The 19,327-nt window shown below is 46.9% G+C and overlaps 1 protein-coding gene across 1 annotated transcript; it reads left to right on the plus strand.

The window, feature by feature from the left end:
* The first annotated feature begins 941 nt into the window (after window positions 1-941).
* On the plus strand, window positions 942-18,182 carry LOC119387938 (estradiol 17-beta-dehydrogenase 8). The gene is made up of 5 exons (XM_037655520.1): window positions 942-1,158; window positions 3,268-3,450; window positions 5,222-5,427; window positions 13,864-14,021; window positions 17,663-18,182. The coding sequence occupies exons 2-5, from the start codon at window positions 3,276-3,278 to the stop codon at window positions 17,898-17,900; spliced, it is 777 nt and encodes a 258-aa protein (XP_037511448.1). The 5' UTR covers window positions 942-1,158; window positions 3,268-3,275; the 3' UTR covers window positions 17,901-18,182.
* The last annotated feature ends 1,145 nt before the right edge of the window (window positions 18,183-19,327 follow it).

Below are 19,327 nucleotides of genomic sequence, written 5' to 3' on the forward strand. Positions count from 1 at the left end.
CTACCAATCTTGTCTTTCGTACTGTGTCGAAACTATGTCATCATGATTCAGTATACATAGACCATTACACCTAAATTACAGCAAGTTCCAGTTCAATTCGCAACACTCACTCGCGCAGCCAGGAGGCGTTGAATTTCGGGAGGTGTGTGTGTGGGGGGGGGGGGGGGGGGTCAGCTCCCCCGCCTCGAAAATTTTCAGTTTCGCATGTCGTAATATACACGGAACACATACAAACGCACGCGCGAACATACACAAATATATGGTTGAACCCGTACCCTCTGCCCCCACGAAAAATATTTCTGGCTACGCCCCTGACAACGTTTAAAGGGACACTAAAGAGCAAACCGATTTTTCTCGCATTAGTAAAATATAGTCTTCCACGATACCAAAAACACCACGCTTTCTGCGCGAAGACGCTTAATAAGCGAGAGAACGCGCAAAAAGAAAATACAGGTGGCGACGCCACCTTGGAATTCCCGCACCTTTTGCCATGACGTCACATATTTTTGACAGCGCCTGCTTGGGCCTACGCAGTTCCTAATCGGTAAATCGAAGTACATTGTCCTCTGGGGGGGGCCAGAGACTTGACATAACGAGTTTGTAGAAATTTCGTCGAGCCAGTGGCGCCAAAATTCGTTAAATGCTCTGAAACATTTTACGTCACGAATTACAAAGTTCGGCGCGAAATTTAAAAATGAAACTTTGAACTTGGTTTTCTCCTCTAATAATAAACCTATGGTGGTGAAATAAACTACACAAGAGTTCTCCGAGCACGCTTTATCAATCTTAACCAATTCATTGTTTCTCTTTAGTGTCCCTTTAAGTCTAATCATGATCCCTCTACGAACATCGTAATGGAGAAGTCACGTTCGGGCCCAGGCAACGGCTAGCGCGTCGCAAGGCCGCGTACGTTGTTATCCGGAAGCGAGCCTAAATATGACAATAACAGCTTGCGGGGCTTGCCGGCAAGCCCGCACGTGCGGGCAATTGACGGGACCGTGGCCTAAATATACCACGGCTTGTGCGTACGCGGAGCTTCGGCAGATAAATACACGGAGCCTTTGCGATTCCGAAGCCGAGTGTTTCTGCCCCTCTGCGACGTCAGATTGCACAAGCGCGGGGGCTGTTGCCTTGTTTCGAAGCGTCCATAGCTGTTCTGTAAGTATTGACTTGAATTGTACACTTCTTCAAGCAAAGCTTGTTATGATTTACAGATTTCGGTGACGGCAGCGGCGGCTTCGCACGCGATGAATCAACACCACCCAGACTGAATCCAGCGCTGGTGAATGCACAAAAATGAGGCCCTCGAAAGTGCGCCGGTGACATCCGCATTTGTATGCGCCGTTTTCTAATAATGGTTGTCTCAAGAGCGTGGGCTTGCAGGCAATCAGGCGTTTTTGATACGGCAATCTGATCTTTTATCGAGGTCACTTGTCACTGCCTCATTTCATGGTTGCCTGGATATAAACGCATGACCGTAGTTGTCCCCTATATGTTGCGCTGCTAAGCACGTGCATGATGGCCCGATTCCTGGCGTGGAGGAAGGAAACAGTTAGGAGGGAGCATTACGCAATGCAATAAAAAGAAAGAAAGAAAGAAAGAAAGAAAGAAAGAAAGAAAGAAAGAAAGAAAGAAAGAAAGAAAGAAAGAAAGAAAGAAAGAAAGAAAGAAAGTTCAGTTTATTACCTTAAAGGCCCCCCTTTGTAGGAGGGGCATTACGTAAGGGGTGGTGTAGGAAAGAAAGAAAGAAACGTCTGGCACGCACACGCCAACCTTCCCTTGCCCCCATTTGCCTGCTGAGGGAGGAGCTCTTAAATTTTTCTAGTCGGCATGTTTACGCCTGAATATGCGCTGTACGCGCATATCCGCCTGACCTCCTTATTTGGCCGAAATCTATTCATATTGCTTACCACTTAGCGAACGTGTGGTGTCCAAACTCGCGCGCTCCTCGATGACAACGTCCTCTGAATTGAATTACACTAAACTTACTGCTCGCTGCATGCGGAGGAAGCGACAGAGAGAGCGCCCTGTGTGTCTACATGTTCATTTAGTTTGTCTTGTCTTGTATGTGCGCCACAAAGAAACCTACTGAAGAGCCAGAACACTCTATAAACGTCAAGCTTTGTACACCGCCTACTGCGGTTTGTGACATAGCCGACATAGCTAAGACACAACCAATCAACCAATTTTACTTGTCTGTCGCGCATGCAAGAAGATATACAGGGCCTCCGAGACCGCCATCGGCAGAACACGGCCGCCTGGATCGGGGCGCGCGGCGATGATCCAGGCGGCCGTGGGCAGAACGACCTCTTTCTGTTTACTACGGTGAGGTGGCGCTGCTGCCGCGTAAAACAAGAGACGGCTATACTATTGGTGGCAGAAAATTAGAGAGAAAGGGCAAAAAATAAATAGTGGGAGAACTAAGGACATTCTGTCGTCTATCTATCTATCTATCTATCTATCTATCTATCTATCTATCTATCTATCTATCTATCTATCTATCTATCTATCTATCTATCTATCTATCTATCTATCTATCTATGAGACAGTGAGTGAGCTCGTGCGTAACTCGTGCGTGCTTGCGCTCCCGCCATGTGGTAGTACGCGCTATGAATCATGCTGATGAAAATGGCAAATGATAGCTTCAAATGACGGCTTCACACTTATATCGTAATTTCTACAAATAACATCCCCTATACTTACCCTATACTTACCTTGGCTTGATTGTTTGTTAGTTCTCATTAAAGTTGTCTCAACAAAGGAAAACGAGCCCTTAAGTTCCCGTTCTTTCGTTCATTCATAGTGAAGGTCTCCTTCTGGCAGTCTTCATGCCTTAGGTGCGAGAGATTGTTGGTCAGCTGGCAGTTCGCGAAAAGATCACGGTCTATGCAACGCCAGCAGGCAAAAAAAAATGTTCCACACTCGCCGTCATGATTACTAGTGGCGCTAACACTCGCACGTTTAGATACACACACATATAGCTAATGAAGTGTACGGGAGGACCGACTGCCGTAGTTCAATTGGTAGGGCATCGGATGCGTTATTCGAAGGTTGCAGGTTCGGTCTTTGCCGGCGGCAAGTTGTCTTTTCGTGCACTTTACTTTCTTCACACTTATATCCTAGTTACTACAAATGACATCCCCTCAGACTTTCCTTCGCTTGACTATCTGTTAGTTCTCATTAGTAGCTAACAAAGGAAAAACGAGCCCTTAAGTTCGCTTTCTTTCGTAGCTTCAAATAAAAGCGTTAACTGTAACTTCGCCACAGCTGTTCCGATGGGCGAGGCGCGGCATTCAGCAGACATGTTTCGTGGACGCCTGGCGCTTGTGACTGGCGGGGGCAGCGGCATTGGCCGCGCCGTGTGCTGCCTGCTGGCCCAGAGAGGGGCCCGCGTCCTGGTGGCAGATCTCAATCTGGAGGCAGCCAACGCCACGCTGGCGTTGCTTCAAGGTTAGCGATTATGTACCGTAATATACATTGATTGCAGTATATAAGACTATTCACGGCGTGCTCGTTGGCGACAGCTCGCGACCATGGGTGTTATTCTGGACACTCAAATTCCACCATATTGTCAAATTTCGTAATGGTGGCTTTTTAAGCCAATCGGAGAGGCCGTATCTGAACTCTGGGACGGTCAGTGTTGATCAATGGTGGAATGTGACAATGTCCAGAACAGCACCTAAAGTTGTCAGTAAGCCGGAAACATTGCTAACGACGGCAGTTCCTCAACGTGTACAAACAATTTTAGATTCAGTGCGCATGAACACGCAGCGTCGGTATTAACTTTTGCGCACGTCGGCGCTGCCTGAGAACAGCGGGCCTTCATCCGACGAGACCACCGGACTATGATTTGTGGCTCTACGGGCCCCACCATAGAGCACTATTGATGTATATAGCGGAAACCGGCCTCCATGTATATATTTAACTCTGTGTGCCGTTGGGCAAACTTTCGAAACTGAAAAAAAAAATCTTTCGTGAAGTAGTATGTCTTTGAGTACTTCGCTTCATTGGTTTAAAACTTAAAGGTGTCGCTATTGCAGTCTATGTATCGGAGTATATCCAGTTCTCGTGCACGTATGTCATATCTGCCTACACGGAATTTTCATAATGTCCTTCTTGCCATGCTGTAGTTGTGTTCCTGCTTTCAGAAACATGCACAGCCGTGAGCAAATAAGAGAGGGAACACCGATATGAACTTTTAAAGGTCATAGCGGCTGAACGGAGTTGACTAGTGTGAAGCTATTTGTAACACTGCTCAAGTAGAAAGGTACCTCTCGCAAGTCAATAGGTCGCATTCATATCGATATCATCAGTTACACAAGTATAATCGTTGATTAAACACGAATTTGGTGTTCCCTTTCATATTGCTCATGGCAGTACATGCTGTGAACTTGTCCTTGTTATATTAAGGGTTCTAAATTTCAGTGTCCAGAACTAGGTGCACTTTTTCGGTTATTGAATACTATGAGTGACTACTTGCCTTCCTATCAAAAGACACCGTGAAGCTTCTGCGATAAGTTAAGAAGAAAAAAAAGTTGGAGGGAGGGGGGGAGGATTCGTGCGGCCATTGCTATCGTGTGTTGATATTGAAATTCTTCATTGATGCATACGTGGTCGACGAACATAACTGTTCCAAGGTATCAAAAACTGCTTTCTTTTTCTTTTTTTAACCTTTGTAAGGCCTTGTCAGGTTTGTACTTGATTGACAAGACACCTCGTGACACTGTTTTCGTTTCAAAGTTGCAAGTCAGTGTTAAGAAGCCGCATTTATACGTGTATAGTCTCTTAGGTGGGTAGATGAGATTAAGAAGTTTGTAGGAATAACGTGGCAGCAGAAAGCACAGGACCGGGTTGATTGGCGGAACATGGGAGAGGCCTTTGCCCTGCAGTGGGCGTAGACAGGCTGATGATGATGATGATGATGATAGTCTCTTGCAGTGCCCATCTGGATGTTGTGCTACTCATCTGTACACTATAAGAAAGGAAAAAAAAAGAAGAAGATTACCCGTTACATTTTTTGGCGAGTCCTGGCTGGCCTCATATAGAACTCTCTTTGCATGTCAAATCTTTTGCAGAGTCGCCCCTCCCGCGACTCTCGAAAAGAGAGTATAATGATTTCCAATAGAGAGTCAACGTGTATCTATGAAAGGGAGTTACATATGTGGCAGGACTCGCCAAGAAAGAGTAACAGGCGGGGCGGGGCCATTCTGTCTCGTTCTAGAGCCATCAGGGGGAGCCGAACACCGGGCTCTTCACATGGACGTTGGTTGTCCTCAATCAGTGAAGAATGCATTTGAGAACTTCGAAGGGGCCAGAGGAGAGCAAGCGTCCATCGTCGTCAACTGTGCCGGCATACTGCTACCACCAAAGCCATTCATGGACCTTGGAGTGGATGAATTCGACCTAATGTTGAGAGTCAACCTGCGGGTAAAACCATTTGGCAATCATGCTTTGTTTCACGTTTTTATTAAATGCGAAGCATTTCTTAGCGAACCTCAGGCACTTTGGCCGTTTCTATCTACGTATCTATCTATCTAACCGCCTACGTCTGGGTGCTCTCGTGATCGCCTCCTTAACTTGGTGTAGACCAAAGTTGGCATGGGAGGGTAAGAGGATTTGACGGATATGACCGTTTGGTCATGACATGAATAACGTGAAAGTCCTGCTGCGTATGTCGTCAAACCCTTTCCTTCAGACACGTGTGGCACATACCCGTATTCCACGGGCCACAGTAAGCGGGTATGCGCCATAGGTGATTGACAGTTTATATCTTCCCAGAAACAGCGAGAACAGACATTGGTAATTCGAATGCGAGAGCGTAAAGAAAAACCGACATCGGCAGCGTTGACCCGACGAATCCAAAGAATAAAAAAATCACAGCATATCCACTTGGTGAATGATGATGAGTGGGGCGAAGCTACGGAGGGAATCATCAGTAAACCGTGAATCTTCTGTGTAACGCCCAATCAATCATCATATAAAGAGTGAGAAACACGGTGTATTTACAAACATCAAACTTTTATTTTTCTTAATTAGATGATGCTTGGCTTGCGTTGTCCCTTCATTATCACGGCTTTGTGGTCCGTGAAATGAAGGGATAGCGGTTCCTGTACGGGTTGCAATAGACCTTTTTCAAGCAATCCCAAACCCCCCCCCCCCCCCCCCCCGCGGGCGCGCGAAGCACTATGGGAAAAGTGTGTACGGCGAGCCCGCCGGCTGTTCCGTCGCTCGCTGCTCGTTGGCGCCGGGGGAGCACCAAACGAAAAAAAAGAAAACGCGTCGCCGCTGGTTGACTATTAAATCCTAAATACTACACATGTCTGAACGCACCTGCGTGTGTCTCTGCGCATGAAATGCGAAAGGAATGATGCAGTCAGTGTAGGTATTACAGAGCAGATGTATACCGGATGTAGCAGTTAAGCGGCATGCGAGTTATCACGTGCCGATACATGCAGTCAAAACGTGTTATCGTTTCGTATTTATTCAATTCGTATTTATTCAATGATTACTTGTTCACAAGCCGCTATGGCATTTAATGTCATAGCGGCTCATGATCGGGTTTAACCAAACTGTAGGAAGATGTTACCGTGTTCAGGTATACAGATGATTATTTCATTTTAATTGACAAATCACGCGCTGTACAAAGAAGTGAGCACATTCTAAACGTGTTTAAAGAAAAAGGGGATGGGACTAGAATTAACTTGCGAGATGCCTTGCTCTGATAATTTGCAGTTTCTTGATACATCTGCTTTTAAGTTTCACTGCGGAGCATTTTTGTGGGCAGTATAGCCCGCGTTCAGCGAAATCGGTGTTTAATTTCGCGTCGGCGCATTCGGATATTGTTAAACGAGGAATTGTGATTTCATGATTACGCACGGCATAGGAAAAAAAAAACTTGCGCACATAAGATGAGCAGTAATTTCCAGCTGCAAAGTGATCAAAGAGGCGGGAGCCTGCGTATCGTTGTATCGGTTGGCGAAACTCTGTTCGCATGGCAAAGAAAGATTAATACGGACATCCTCCATTCGTAAATAATGAAGAAACTAGAAATATTGTAGTTATTGCACATATGTATAAGAAGTCGCATGCCCTGAAGAACGTAGGGAAGCGATGTAGGGGTGAAGGTTGTGTTTGCCGCCCCAAATAAGCTTAGTCGCATTAAGGTCGCATGGGTCTGTGGTGCGCAAAGAAAAATGCGGTCAGAGGCATGCCAATTGTTTTGTAAATTGTGTAGGAGTTAACCGCAAATTTCTCGTTCTTGTGTCCACATGTACATCGGCCAGACTGGTCGATGTATTAATACGCGCCTAAGCGAGCATCGAAATTCATTGAATGGAGCCGTCTCATGTGGCATCGCTTGTCAGTCATGAAAATGTGATCCCATCTTCGAAAGCACAGTAATTTTGTACCATCAATCTAATCAGACAACGCGAGAAATTTCGGAGGCATATCATGTCCCAAATAACACCACACTTTGTGTCAGTCAACCTTTTCGGTCGTTACAAGACAAGAAATTCAACTTTAATAATCGACTGTAAGCACGCGACTTGGTTGTTCGACTTTTCGTGCCTCTTTATGACACGCGCGACGCGCCCATTTCTGTATATATGATTTTCTTCACGCGTGCAATAAACTTTCAGTTGTGTGTGAGCGCTGGTTTGTGCATTTCCTTCCTTGTACTGCTACTTTCTTTTTTCGCTCTAAGTGTTATTCCAACCTGTAGTTATAGCACCAACGAAGGTTAGTGGGCACTTATCGTTCGTTACATATATGGTGCGAGCGACGCAATGAATGTATCTCATTTCCCCAAATGCCGACTACACTTTCTAGTGTACTGCTTAAATATCAGAACCTCACACTGTACCCTTCCAGAGTGTCGATGGACGTTGATTCCGAATGCATCCGCGAATCATAGACCGCTGCTGCACTTCATAGGCAACCGAGTTGGTTTTTTTGTTTTCATTTATGCCGTAAGGCGCACTGGCGCCAAAAAAAAAACAATAAAAAAGGTGACGCTTCTGAGCCGCTCAACTGGTCCAACGGTGGGACAGATGGAAATCGTCGAGAGGCCGTCGCAGCTAAACACTGAAGTTCGTGATTAAATTGCGCAGTAACATGTTGCACCTTGTCAAATTCACTGTGTCTAAGAAGTCCTGGCACGGCGCAAGCGGCAAGCTACAGCACGGCGTACACACATTTCCCATGAGCGCTTGCGTGCCCGTTGGTGGCGCTCGTGTGCTTGAAAAAGGTCTATTGGAAATTTGAAAATACCAGGTCTATACACGTCCCTCGGATGGTCGTTGGTTTCATATGATCAAAGGACGTGCACGTGAGAGCATATTTGGCTGCCATATGTTGTATGAACCACTCATTGTTCTTTTCGGTTATATCGACATTCAGGTCACCAACTAACACAAATGGTATATTCTTGTACTTGTCATAATTACACGATGCCGTGTCAATGAATGTCTTGATATCCCCACTCGACAAATTGGGTGCAAGGCACATGGTCATGATGATGTATCTATCAAAATCGATGGCAGCATATTCACCGTTGTGGCTCTGTGTCGCTGGTAGTAGTTTCAAATCTTGTGCCTTTTCTGTTTGTTTGACGTATGCGGCCACACCACCTGCAAGATGCTCTGCATCATCGATGCACACGACTGGAACGTATCCTTTGATATACGGTCTTTTGGCGTTCCACGTCTCGGTAAGACAGAGAACGTCCACCGCAGTACGTATGGGGTCCCTTTCCACATCGTCTACAAGCTTGACATAAAACCAGCTAGGCTTACATGGTAGGCGGGGAAGTGCAGAAGGCAACAACAAGTAAAGAAAACATAAGAGAACGGCTGCCACGACGTTTGACCACTGCAAAGTTAACGGCTATCTCGTGGGTGGGTCTCTGTAGCCTTGTCTTCCATCCGGCGACTCCGAGCCAAGGAGGTGCGAAAGAGAAAGCGCGCCAAGAGGGAGCCTCATGTCGCGTTACTTCTGAAATGTTGTCTTCGGGTGTCGTTGAAAACACGAGACGTAGTAAAGAAGAAAGAACGCTACACAGGCGAACACGCACGAGAGTCTCACTCGTCAACGTCATCTTCTTCTTCTACTGCATACCAGAACGCGCGCTTCTCACAAACTAGAGGTGGCTACTACAAACAAACAAACGGAGGATGGACAGACCCACGGCATAAGGAGCTTCGCCCTTAAACTCAGGATTCCAGCCGGAATCGAGCCCAAGCATTCTGCGTGGCAGTCAGGTAGTCTACCACAGAGCCACGCCACGTCTTGAAACTGCTTTGGAAAAAGACTTTATGAAGGCCTAATGTCGGTGCAGCGTCAATTGTGGTTGCAGTACTGGGTGTCTAATTTTATAACAAAGCAACAAACATTACATGTGTACTCCTATGATACAGGCGTCATGCCGAGTTAACGTCAACTGTGGTTCAAGTGTTGGGTCCGCTTTCATGGAAGTCTAATAAACATTACATTTTATACGTATAATTATGCAAGCTATATTCAAGCGTTGCTCGATCCCGGAGGGATACGCTAACGAAAGTTACGTATGATATTCACACCATCGTACCGTAATGTGCACTTCGTTTCGATAATACGAACGTCTGTGCTCTAAAGTAAGTGCTGATGTTACGTCAGGCCATAAGTTACCCTTTAAACGCTAGTGCAGTCGACGTGCCTGGTAAGGCCACGATGTGCACACAACTACTGCTCTTATAAAAACACGTCGATACACCTCATAACGCTTGGCTCAAAGCCAAAAGATGCAGCATAGTTTCGCTGATTGCTTCGCATGAAACCGATTCCCACAAGGCGTGGGATCTCTCATTTTTTCTCTTCAATGAATCGCTTTCCAACAATGTGTGATCTGACGAATTCCGTTTTATTTGTTACTGGTTCATTTATTTATTTTATTTCACAATGCTGTTGACTCCAGTGGAGTCGTTGCAGACTAAGTTACAATGATAAATTACACATAAAATTGTTGCCTTGTTAAGCAATAACAGTTGCATAAAATGTATGCAACACAAGATTGAGCAAGAACTGGCCTAAGGAAAATAATACAAAAAATGCACAAATGACAAAGGCAATGAACTATAGAAAATCAAGTGGCATGATTGGAACATTTCTGTAGTGTCAATTTCAACAGTTCCCGAAATTTCCATCTGTAAAGTAAAAGCGCGCGCGCGCGCGCGCACGCACGCACGCACGCACGCACGCACGCACGCACGCACGCACGCACGCACGCACACACACACACACACACACACACACACACACACACACACACACACACACACACCACACACACACACACACACCACACACACACACACACACACACACACACACACACACACACACACACACACACACACACACACACACACACACACACACACACACACACACACACACACACACACACACTATGACAGGACTGATGTGAGCGACTGAAACTGCTTGCACGATTTAGCATCACCGCCCCAAAAATGAAACATTGATCAGAGTTTTATTTTACTTCAACCCATGGGCATGTTAGAGCGTGCACGTATACGCATGCCCGCCGCACCCGTTCAAGGTATCGCGTTGCTACAGGCACGATCCCGTTCAAGTCCTGTTAGGGTCAGCATCACAATGCTCTTCGCTGCAATTACTGGCAAATACCATGAAATTGAAATTGCTTCGGTGCCTAAAGCTTGTCGGCGCTTGCCGAAAGCGCGTACCGGACATGGTGGTGGTGCCTGCAAGTTTCAAGCAACTTTCTAAAGCCCAGTAGGAAAATAGTGGACTAGTTACAAGATCCCTGTGTGTGCCCCTTAGTTTAACTACAAGGGCTTGAGCTAATTGATTCCCTATAAAAATGTAGCGAATCGAGTTAGCGACCTCGTCTTAGGCAGCGCTACACATGCCATTGTCATTGAGCCGATGTGACAGGGGTTGTGGTGCTGCTTCCTGTGGCTGAAAATTTCTAGAGCTCTACTCGTCGCAATGACTCGTTGGTTATGGCGTTATGCTACTGAGTACGGGGTACAGAGTACTACAGAGTTCGATTCCCGGTCATGGTGATCGTATTCCAATCGGAGCAGAACGCCAAAGCACTCTGTACTGCAGTCCCTCCCATTGTGGCGTTATACGTTTGGCAGTTAAAGGGACACTAAAGAGAAACAATGAATTGGTTTAGATTGATAAAGTGTTGACAGGGGTTGTGGTGCTGCTTCCTGTGGCTGAAAATTTCTAGAGCTCTACTCGTCGCAATGACTCGTTGGTTATGGCGTTATGCTACTGAGTACGGGGTACAGAGTACTACAGAGTTCGATTCCCGGTCATGGTGATCGTATTCCAATCGGAGCAGAACGCCAAAGCACTCTGTACTGCAGTCCCTCCCATTGTGGCGTTATACGTTTGGCAGTTAAAGGGACACTAAAGAGAAACAATGAATTGGTTTAGATTGATAAAGTGTTGACAGGGGTTGTGGTGCTGCTTCCTGTGGCTGAAAATTTTTAGAGCTCTACTCGTCGCAATGACTCGTTGGTTATGGCGTTATGCTACTGAGCACGGGGTACAGAGTACTACAGAGTTCGATTCCCGGTCATGGTGATCGTATTCCAATCGGAGCAGAACGCCAAAGCACTCTGTACTGCAGTCCCTCCCATTGTGGCGTTATACGTTTGGCAGTTAAAGGGACACTAAAGAGAAACAATGAATTGGTTTAGATTGATAAAGTGTTGACAGGGGTTGTGGTGCTGCTTCCTGTGGCTGAAAATTTTTAGAGCTCTACTCGTCGCAATGACTCGTTGGTTATGGCGTTATGCTACTGAGCACGGGGTACAGAGTACTACAGAGTTCGATTCCCGGTCATGGTGATCGTATTCCAATCGGAGCAGAACGCCAAAGCACTCTGTACTGCAGTCCCTCCCATTGTGGCGTTATACGTTTGGCAGTTAAAGGGACACTAAAGAGAAACAATGAATTGGTTTATATTGATAAAGTGTGCTCGGAGGCTCCGTGTATTTATCTGCCCAGCTCCGCGTACGCACAAGCCGTGGTATATTTAGGCCATGGTCCCGTCAATTGCCCGCACGTGCGGGCTTGCCGGCAAGCCCCGCAAGCTGTTATTGTCATATGTAGGCTCGCTTCCGGATAACAACGTACGCGGCCTTGCGACGCTAGCCGTTGCCTGGGCCCGAACGCGACTTCGCCATTACGATGTTCGTAGAGGGATCACGATTAGACTTAAAGGGACACTAAAGAGAAACAATGAATTGGTTTAGATTGATAAAGCGTGCTCGGAGAACTCTTGTGTAGTTTATTTCACCACCATAAGTTTATTATTAGAGGAGAAAACCAAGTTCAAAGTTTCATTTTTAAATCTCGCGCCGAACTTTGTAATTCGTGACGTAAAAGACTTCAAAGAGCATTTAACGTATTTGGCGCCACTGTCTCGACGAAATTTCCACAAACTCGTTATGTTAAGTCTCTGGCCCCCTCAGAGGACAATGTACTTCGATTTGAGCGATTAGGAACTACGTAGGCCCAAGCAGGCGCCGTCAAAAATATGTGACGTCACGGCAAATGGTGCGGGAATTCCAAGGTGGCGTCGCCACCTGTATTTTCTTTTTGCGCGTTTTCTCGCTTATTAAGCGTCTTCGCGCAGAAAGTGGTGTTTTTGGTGTCGTGGAAGACTATACTTTACTAATGCGAGAAAGATTGTTTTGCTCTTTAGTGTCCCTTTAAGCAAACCCATACAGCATTAAATCTTGTTATAGAACGTAATAGCTGACAACTGGAACGGGTGTTACGTCACCTATATATCTTCCTTTCTCGTACTGCGCCCACTAGCACAGACGTGCGCACGAGGGAGGGGCGGGGGAGCCCCCCCCCCCTAATCTTTGCTCGGTCGGACCCTTCACGCCTTTTTTAATGCGCAGGGTTGTGACAAAGCGTGCTTTTTGACGATAATGACAACCGATGACCCCTGATGCTGCATTCAAAGAACTGCTTACTTCCAGCCTTAGCCCCCGAAAGCTTAGGACCAATGTCAGGCCGTTGGGAGCAGTATGTCTTAGCTTCATTTTAATTTTTTCGTCCATGAAGGAGCTTGTTTTCTTTCGGACATGACCAATGAAAGGAGAGGTGGGGGGGGGGGGGGGGGGGGGGGGGGAAGGCGAGATGCGGAGAACCCCGCGGACACCTATGCCCACTAGCTTTCTGCTCTTTCGATGTGTCCTACAGCCGGTTAGTCGTTTGCATTTCTAGGCAACGGTGCTTTTCCGACTGTGGCTTGGTGTCGCTTCCACCATATCTTTTGTCTTCCGAATCGGCATGGGAAGTAGTGATGCTTGCAACCACTGCGGCGGCGAAGAAAAGATAGAACGCGTTCTTTGTCGCTGTCCTCGCTACAGCACGCACAGACTGCCGCTAGCTGCTGCGTTGGCACGCCTTGACGACAGACCCCTATCGGAACAGTCAGTGCAAGAATGCCGACCCGAACTGTCGTTGCACCAAAAATCCATCAAGACCTTAGTGAACGTTTTGCGTGGTTGTGGCCTATTGGATAGGCTATATATAGAACTCCCGCTCTGCACCTTCATTTTTCTTTTTTCGCGCGCTTGCTCTTCTCTCAGCTTTCCTTTCCATCTTTCTTTCATTATCCCCCTCCATTAGTGCAGGTTCTGGTTGACATCCCTGCCTTTCTCTCATTTTATTATCTATCTCTCCCTCTCTTCTCTTTGAATCCAACTCTGGCGCAGGTGACAAAGTCGGTCTAATACAAACGACCTGTTGTTCCTGTCCCTGCACCTATTGAAAATGATGGTCGTTTTATGCTCTTCTTTGAAACTACAGGGGACTTTCTTGGTTACACAAGCCGCGGTGCTCAGCATGCTACGGCAAAAGGTCACCGGTGGCAGCATCGTGAACATCTCTAGCGCTGCAGCCAGGGCTACGCGACCAGGCCTCGCTGCGTACTCTGCCACCAAGGCAGCCATCGCATGCTTTGTCAGGTAATTGGTCAGATGCTTGCAAATGTGAAGCATTGTTGGCGAGGTGTCGCCGTTTTGACGAGGACGAGGAAATAGGGCACTGTGGAATTACAATAGGTACGATGTTGTGAGAGGGTTCTGGAATGAGGTCATGGTTCCTGGTCTGACATTCGGCAACGCGGTCTTGTGTATGAAATCAGAGGTTCAAGCAAGATTAGAAAATAAGCAACGTGGCATAGGTAGGCTTGCTGTAGGAGCACACGGGAATACACCAAATCATGGAATACAAGGTGACATGGGATGGACATCATTTGAGGGCAGGGAGGCTAGCAGCAAGACAAAATTTGAGGAGTGATTGAGAGAAAGGGGGGAGGAGCGTTGGGCTAGGAATGTTTTCAGCTATCTGTAAATGAGGAATGTCGATACAAAATGAAGGAAGTGAACAGAAAAGTGACAAGTAAATACTTAGAAAACGGCAGGAGACGGAGCCAAAAGGAACTATCGGTTAAGAAGAAGGTGAAAGAAACGGAGAGGGACATGTGGAAAATAGGGATGAGCACGAAATCAGCACTGAGGGACACCTACCGAACTTTCAAGCAGGAAATTGCCAAGGAAAAGATCTACGATAATTCTCACGGTAGTTCTCTGCCGTTTGAGGCTAGGACGGGAGTATTGCGGACCAAGACGTACCGAACCAGATACGAAGGGATAGACAAGTTATGTAGTGCGTGTGGAGAGAAGGAGGAAACGGCTGAACACTTGATACTGGTCTGTAAAGGGCTTCACCCTGTAGTTCAAGAAAATGTCGCAGAATTGTTCAAAGTATTGGGGTTTAGGGACAGTGAAGGCAAAAGAGACTTTAAGCGGGTAGAAATAACCAGGAGGAGGTCATCTGATTGGTGGATACAATCAATTAAGGCACGAGTGAAAATTCCTTCACCTACATAGGGCTAGTACTTCACTCTGTATTACGGCTAGGTGGCGTGAGGCGCCGCCCGATCTAAAGGGTAGACCCTTATCCATCCATCCTAAGAGAAAGCAGCTGAAACAGGGTGCAAATTCACTTGCCTAACACCTTCTCAATATGTTTGTATTAGAGCAATCTCCCGTTCACTAATGCGTGATTGCTTGCCTTCCTGGCAAACGTATGATGACGTAGCATGTCGGTGCGTGACATTGTCCGCTCCTCGTATTTCAGCCACGATAACAATTCAACGTATCCTCAATGTATAGTTTCATTAGCAGCAAACTGACGAGCAGTAGATTTAACATCAGCCGCTATTAGTGAGTGAGTGAGTGAGTGAGTGAGTGAGTGAGTGAGTGAGTGAGTGAGTGAGTGAGTGAGTGAGTGAGTGAGTGAGTGAGTGAGTGAGTGAGTGAGTGAGTGAGTGAGTGAGTGAGTGAGTGAGTGAGTGAGCGATCGACCTAGCTAGCGTACACAAAACATTTTTGCACAAAATTACTCGAGCAGAGAGTCCAGAATGCGCATGTGGACACGTGGATGAAGATGTAAAACATATTTATTAGAATGCCCACGATATCAGGCCGAAAGACTACAAATAATACGAGGTTTAATGGCACTGGACCCGTAGGCCCTTCAGCTTCCGAAAAATCCCAGGTCCATCGCCAACGCAAGCCTTGCAAAAACGCGCACTAATAGCAGTGAACAGTTTCCTAGAAGGGAGTGGTATTCTCGAAAATTATTTAGAAAACCTTCTTAGACTAATTCCATGCTTATAATTTGACCTGACCATGTCGCATTACGTGTTGCTTCATTTAAGAACTCATTCTGCGTACCTATGACTGGATTTTGCCAATTTCAGCGCTGGTATGTGACTGGATGTTGTGTAGCGTTATTTACAGCATGCATATATGGTGTTCATGTAACTGTATTTTACGTGAACTATAGTGTAATGTGACGGGACCGTGTTTTGTTTTTTCGCGTTGTTCTGTGAATGAATGGACTTGCATGAACTCTGCGTAGCTGCTTTTTTATGTATCTTTTTTCTTTTCATTGCTGTTATTTTCACGAATCCTATTACCTGGGAAAAGGAGTAGCCGGCGCTATAAAAAAGTGCCATCTCCTAAACACCATATCGAAATTTAAAAAAAAAAAAACATGGTTGATCCCTCCGTCATAGGAATCGGTATAACACGAAAGTAAAACTTGCCCTTACAGAAGTAACTGAATGTTTACTGTACATTGATATAAGAGCTTGCACAATGTATATTGATGTCTGGCAGCTATAGCACCGTTTAACGTTGATTTGACCACTTTCATGATTGGTGGTACATCTACATCCCGACGACTAACGTCCCTGCTAAATGATTAAACAAACCCTTGTGGTAGCTGTAGTAGTTAACGGTGAAAGTGTAATCAGAGAACTAGGTGTGATAGCCAGAAGAGCGTCGCATAGATTGGACGCAGAACTTGGTCGCCATCCCGCGGCACGTTAAAATGTGATTGAACACCACGGCCGGACTTGAGGGAAACGCAAAGCGCGTCGTGCCGCCCCGATAGCCCGGCCGCGATTTTTCTAGGGGCGAACGTGTGAGCGGGGAACGCGGTGTCACAGCCACGTGAGGCAGGCGCGCGTCGCAGAGCTATGAGCGAGGCCGACGCTTTTACGACGCTTGGCTAAGGTGGCCACCTCGCGGTGTGTTAAGGCATTGACAAAATTGAACGTCTATTGAAAACGCGCCGAAAGGGAGGGACGTGTAACGCGTCGCAGGTGCTAATCGCGGAGGCCACAGTAATGACGAATTAATTTACTTTACCGCTTCCAGAAGGCAACACCAAACCGCCAACTAGTAGAGTGGTAGATATAAAAGGCGCGTTTGTAAAGCATCTAGAGTCTGTGACCGTGGCGTAGTGGTTAGCGTGCCCGGCATATAATTGTTGCGGACCGAGTGGTCGTGGATTCGATGCCCGGTTGACGGAACTTTTTTTCGTTGCCATCTGATCGTGTATATTTTTTCGACGACATTTCCGTGACAGAAATACGTCACTGAAGTCTTGGTGGACCCCGGCATAAAACACTTTCGTGTTAAAAAGCTATGTACTCTTACGTTTCACTACCTATGCAGGCGGCTTCCTCAGTATACACTGGCAATAAATAAGCGGAGGTGGACCAGTCCGCTAGTCACATGTGTCCTTGTAAACGTCCGGTATGGGGCCGTGGTTGTTGTTGCAAGTAAGGTCCCTGTATTGTTGCAAGCCGATGCGTCGTGACCACGATCCCGATAGTTTTCTTTTGCCCCACCTTCTTCATAATTGTTGTGTTAAGTCGGAGTAAACCTGTTACAATCATGAATTCACCCGGCTTTTGGAACATTTTTGTACTCTTGCGGTTATGTACTCAGTCTCTCCCCAATTCAAGGCGGAGTACACGAATTTGCCAAGTGCAGATATGTGTGAGAAGTGCTCGGAGATTGGCAAGTGAAAATTGCAAGCGAATTTATAGATTTGTGCGCCAGATGAACTTTGCTTCAGTGCAAGATAAACAGATCTGAGCCTGGCGGCAACTTCTGTACAAGGCAGTTTGTCTTGATCTGGGTAAAAGCAGGTTTTCTCGGGATTCCGCCACAGTCTACGCAAGTGATTCATTCAGTGTGGTCACTGTGTCCATGACTTGTATTCAAACTTCACTTCACACTGGCAGGTCAGCAGCGGCGGATGCTGCCAGTAGCGGCATCCGCATCAATGCCGTGGCACCGTGCATGACGGACACGCCCATGGTCAAGGCGTTCAACGAGGCGCAGCGTTCGAAGTTCGTTGCTGGTATCCCGATGGGCCGAGCGGCGATGCCCGACGAGGTGGCCGCCGTGGTCGCCTTCCTCTGTGGCCCCGACAGCGCTTTCGTCACAGGTACCACCGTCGACGTCAACGGTGGCGCCTAGAAGTGTCACAGATGCATTGGAAAATACCAGTGCTTGAGAGCTGTCCGAAATATCTTGGGCAATACTCAAAGGCTATGGCACCATGTAGCGGGATGAAGGCGCACGACAGTCTTCAGTACTATTTTCACCAGCAGAAGTCACGAATATCTGTTGCATTCGGTTTCAGCGTCTCTTCTTCGTTAGCTTTGTCTCCCCTTTTCGCTATCCTTATCGGTTTTCGTAGTCTCAAGAACAGTACTATGTTGCTGCTTCAAGGAATAAACGCACCGTTGCTAGTCAGCGCTTTCATTTATCAATTTCTTTGTGCTACTATTTCTTCTTCTCTTAGGGTCGGGCTGTCGTATGCTGTCATCTCATGTCGTCGCTTGGCGTCACGCAGGCAAAACCACGTATAGCACAGCCGAGTATACCATACCCAAGTATAGTAAAGTATAGTAAGGGGACGGGAAAGGGAAGTAAGGGTGAGTAGGAGTGATGTGAAGCTAAACAGGAGGGAAAGGAAAAAGGGAGAGAGTAAAGCGCAGCATAGCCATGTATAGCGTCACGCAGGCTTGTATAAAGCCATGTGTAGTATGGTAGAGTAAGGGTGCGAGAAAGTGAACTGAAGGAGGAGGGCAGAGGGTAAGGCATATCATAGCCATGTATGGCGTCACGCAGGCAAAAGCACGTAGTCCACAGCCGTGTATAGCATAGCAATGCATAGCACATAACAGCAAGGGGGCGGCAAAATGAAGTGAGGGCGAGGAGGATGGAAGGTAAAGCATGGCATAGTCATCGTAGTATAGTATATCAAGGGGTGGGAATGGGAAGTGAGGGTGAGGAGGAGTGATGTGGTGGTGAGGAGCAAGGAAAGGACGAGGGGAAGGGTATAGCATAGCCGTGTATAGTATAGCAAGGGGGTGGAAAAGGGAAGTGAGGCTGAGATGTGAGGGTGAGGAGGAAGGAAAGGAGGAGGGAAGGGTAAATCATAGCATAGCCTTGTGTAGTGCAGTGTAGAAATGGGGAAAGGGAAGTGAGAGTGAGGAGGAGGGAAAAGAGGAGGGGGGTAAAGCATAGCGTATCCGTGTATAGTGCAGTCTAGAAAGGGACGGGAAAGGGAAGTTGGGGTGAGGAGTATGGATGTGAGGGCGAAGAGGAGGAAAAGCAGGGGAGAGTATAGGATAGAATATAGTGGTGTACAGTATAGTCTAGCAAGGGGGTGGGAAAGGGAAGTGGGACGAGGAGGAGGGAAAGGAGGAGAGGAGAAGGGGCCACTGTATCACTAATGAAGGTTGCCTTTCCCAACATGGAGGCCGAGAAGGTTGCATGTTTTGAACGCCAGCGCGTGCTTGCCCATGAACGCCAGCGTTGCTGAAGGGCAGGCAATCGCTGCTCCGCACTTCCTACAGCTTCCACGTTGAATGCAACTGCATATTTTTTTTTTATTT

The sequence above is a fragment of the Rhipicephalus sanguineus genome, chromosome 3, assembly GCF_013339695.2.
Source record: "Rhipicephalus sanguineus isolate Rsan-2018 chromosome 3, BIME_Rsan_1.4, whole genome shotgun sequence".
In the NCBI taxonomy this organism is placed as follows: domain Eukaryota; kingdom Metazoa; phylum Arthropoda; class Arachnida; order Ixodida; family Ixodidae; genus Rhipicephalus; species Rhipicephalus sanguineus.

Coding starts and splice junctions, on each gene's coding strand:
- LOC119387938 (XM_037655520.1), top strand. CDS start 3,276: ATGGGCGAGGCGCGGCATTCAGCAGACATGTTTCGTGGACGCCTGGCG. Junction 3,451..5,221: donor CACGCTGGCGTTGCTTCAAG/GTTAGCGATTAT, acceptor GTCTCGTTCTAG/AGCCATCAGGGGGAGCCGAA. Junction 5,428..13,863: donor TGTTGAGAGTCAACCTGCGG/GTAAAACCATTT, acceptor TTGAAACTACAG/GGGACTTTCTTGGTTACACA.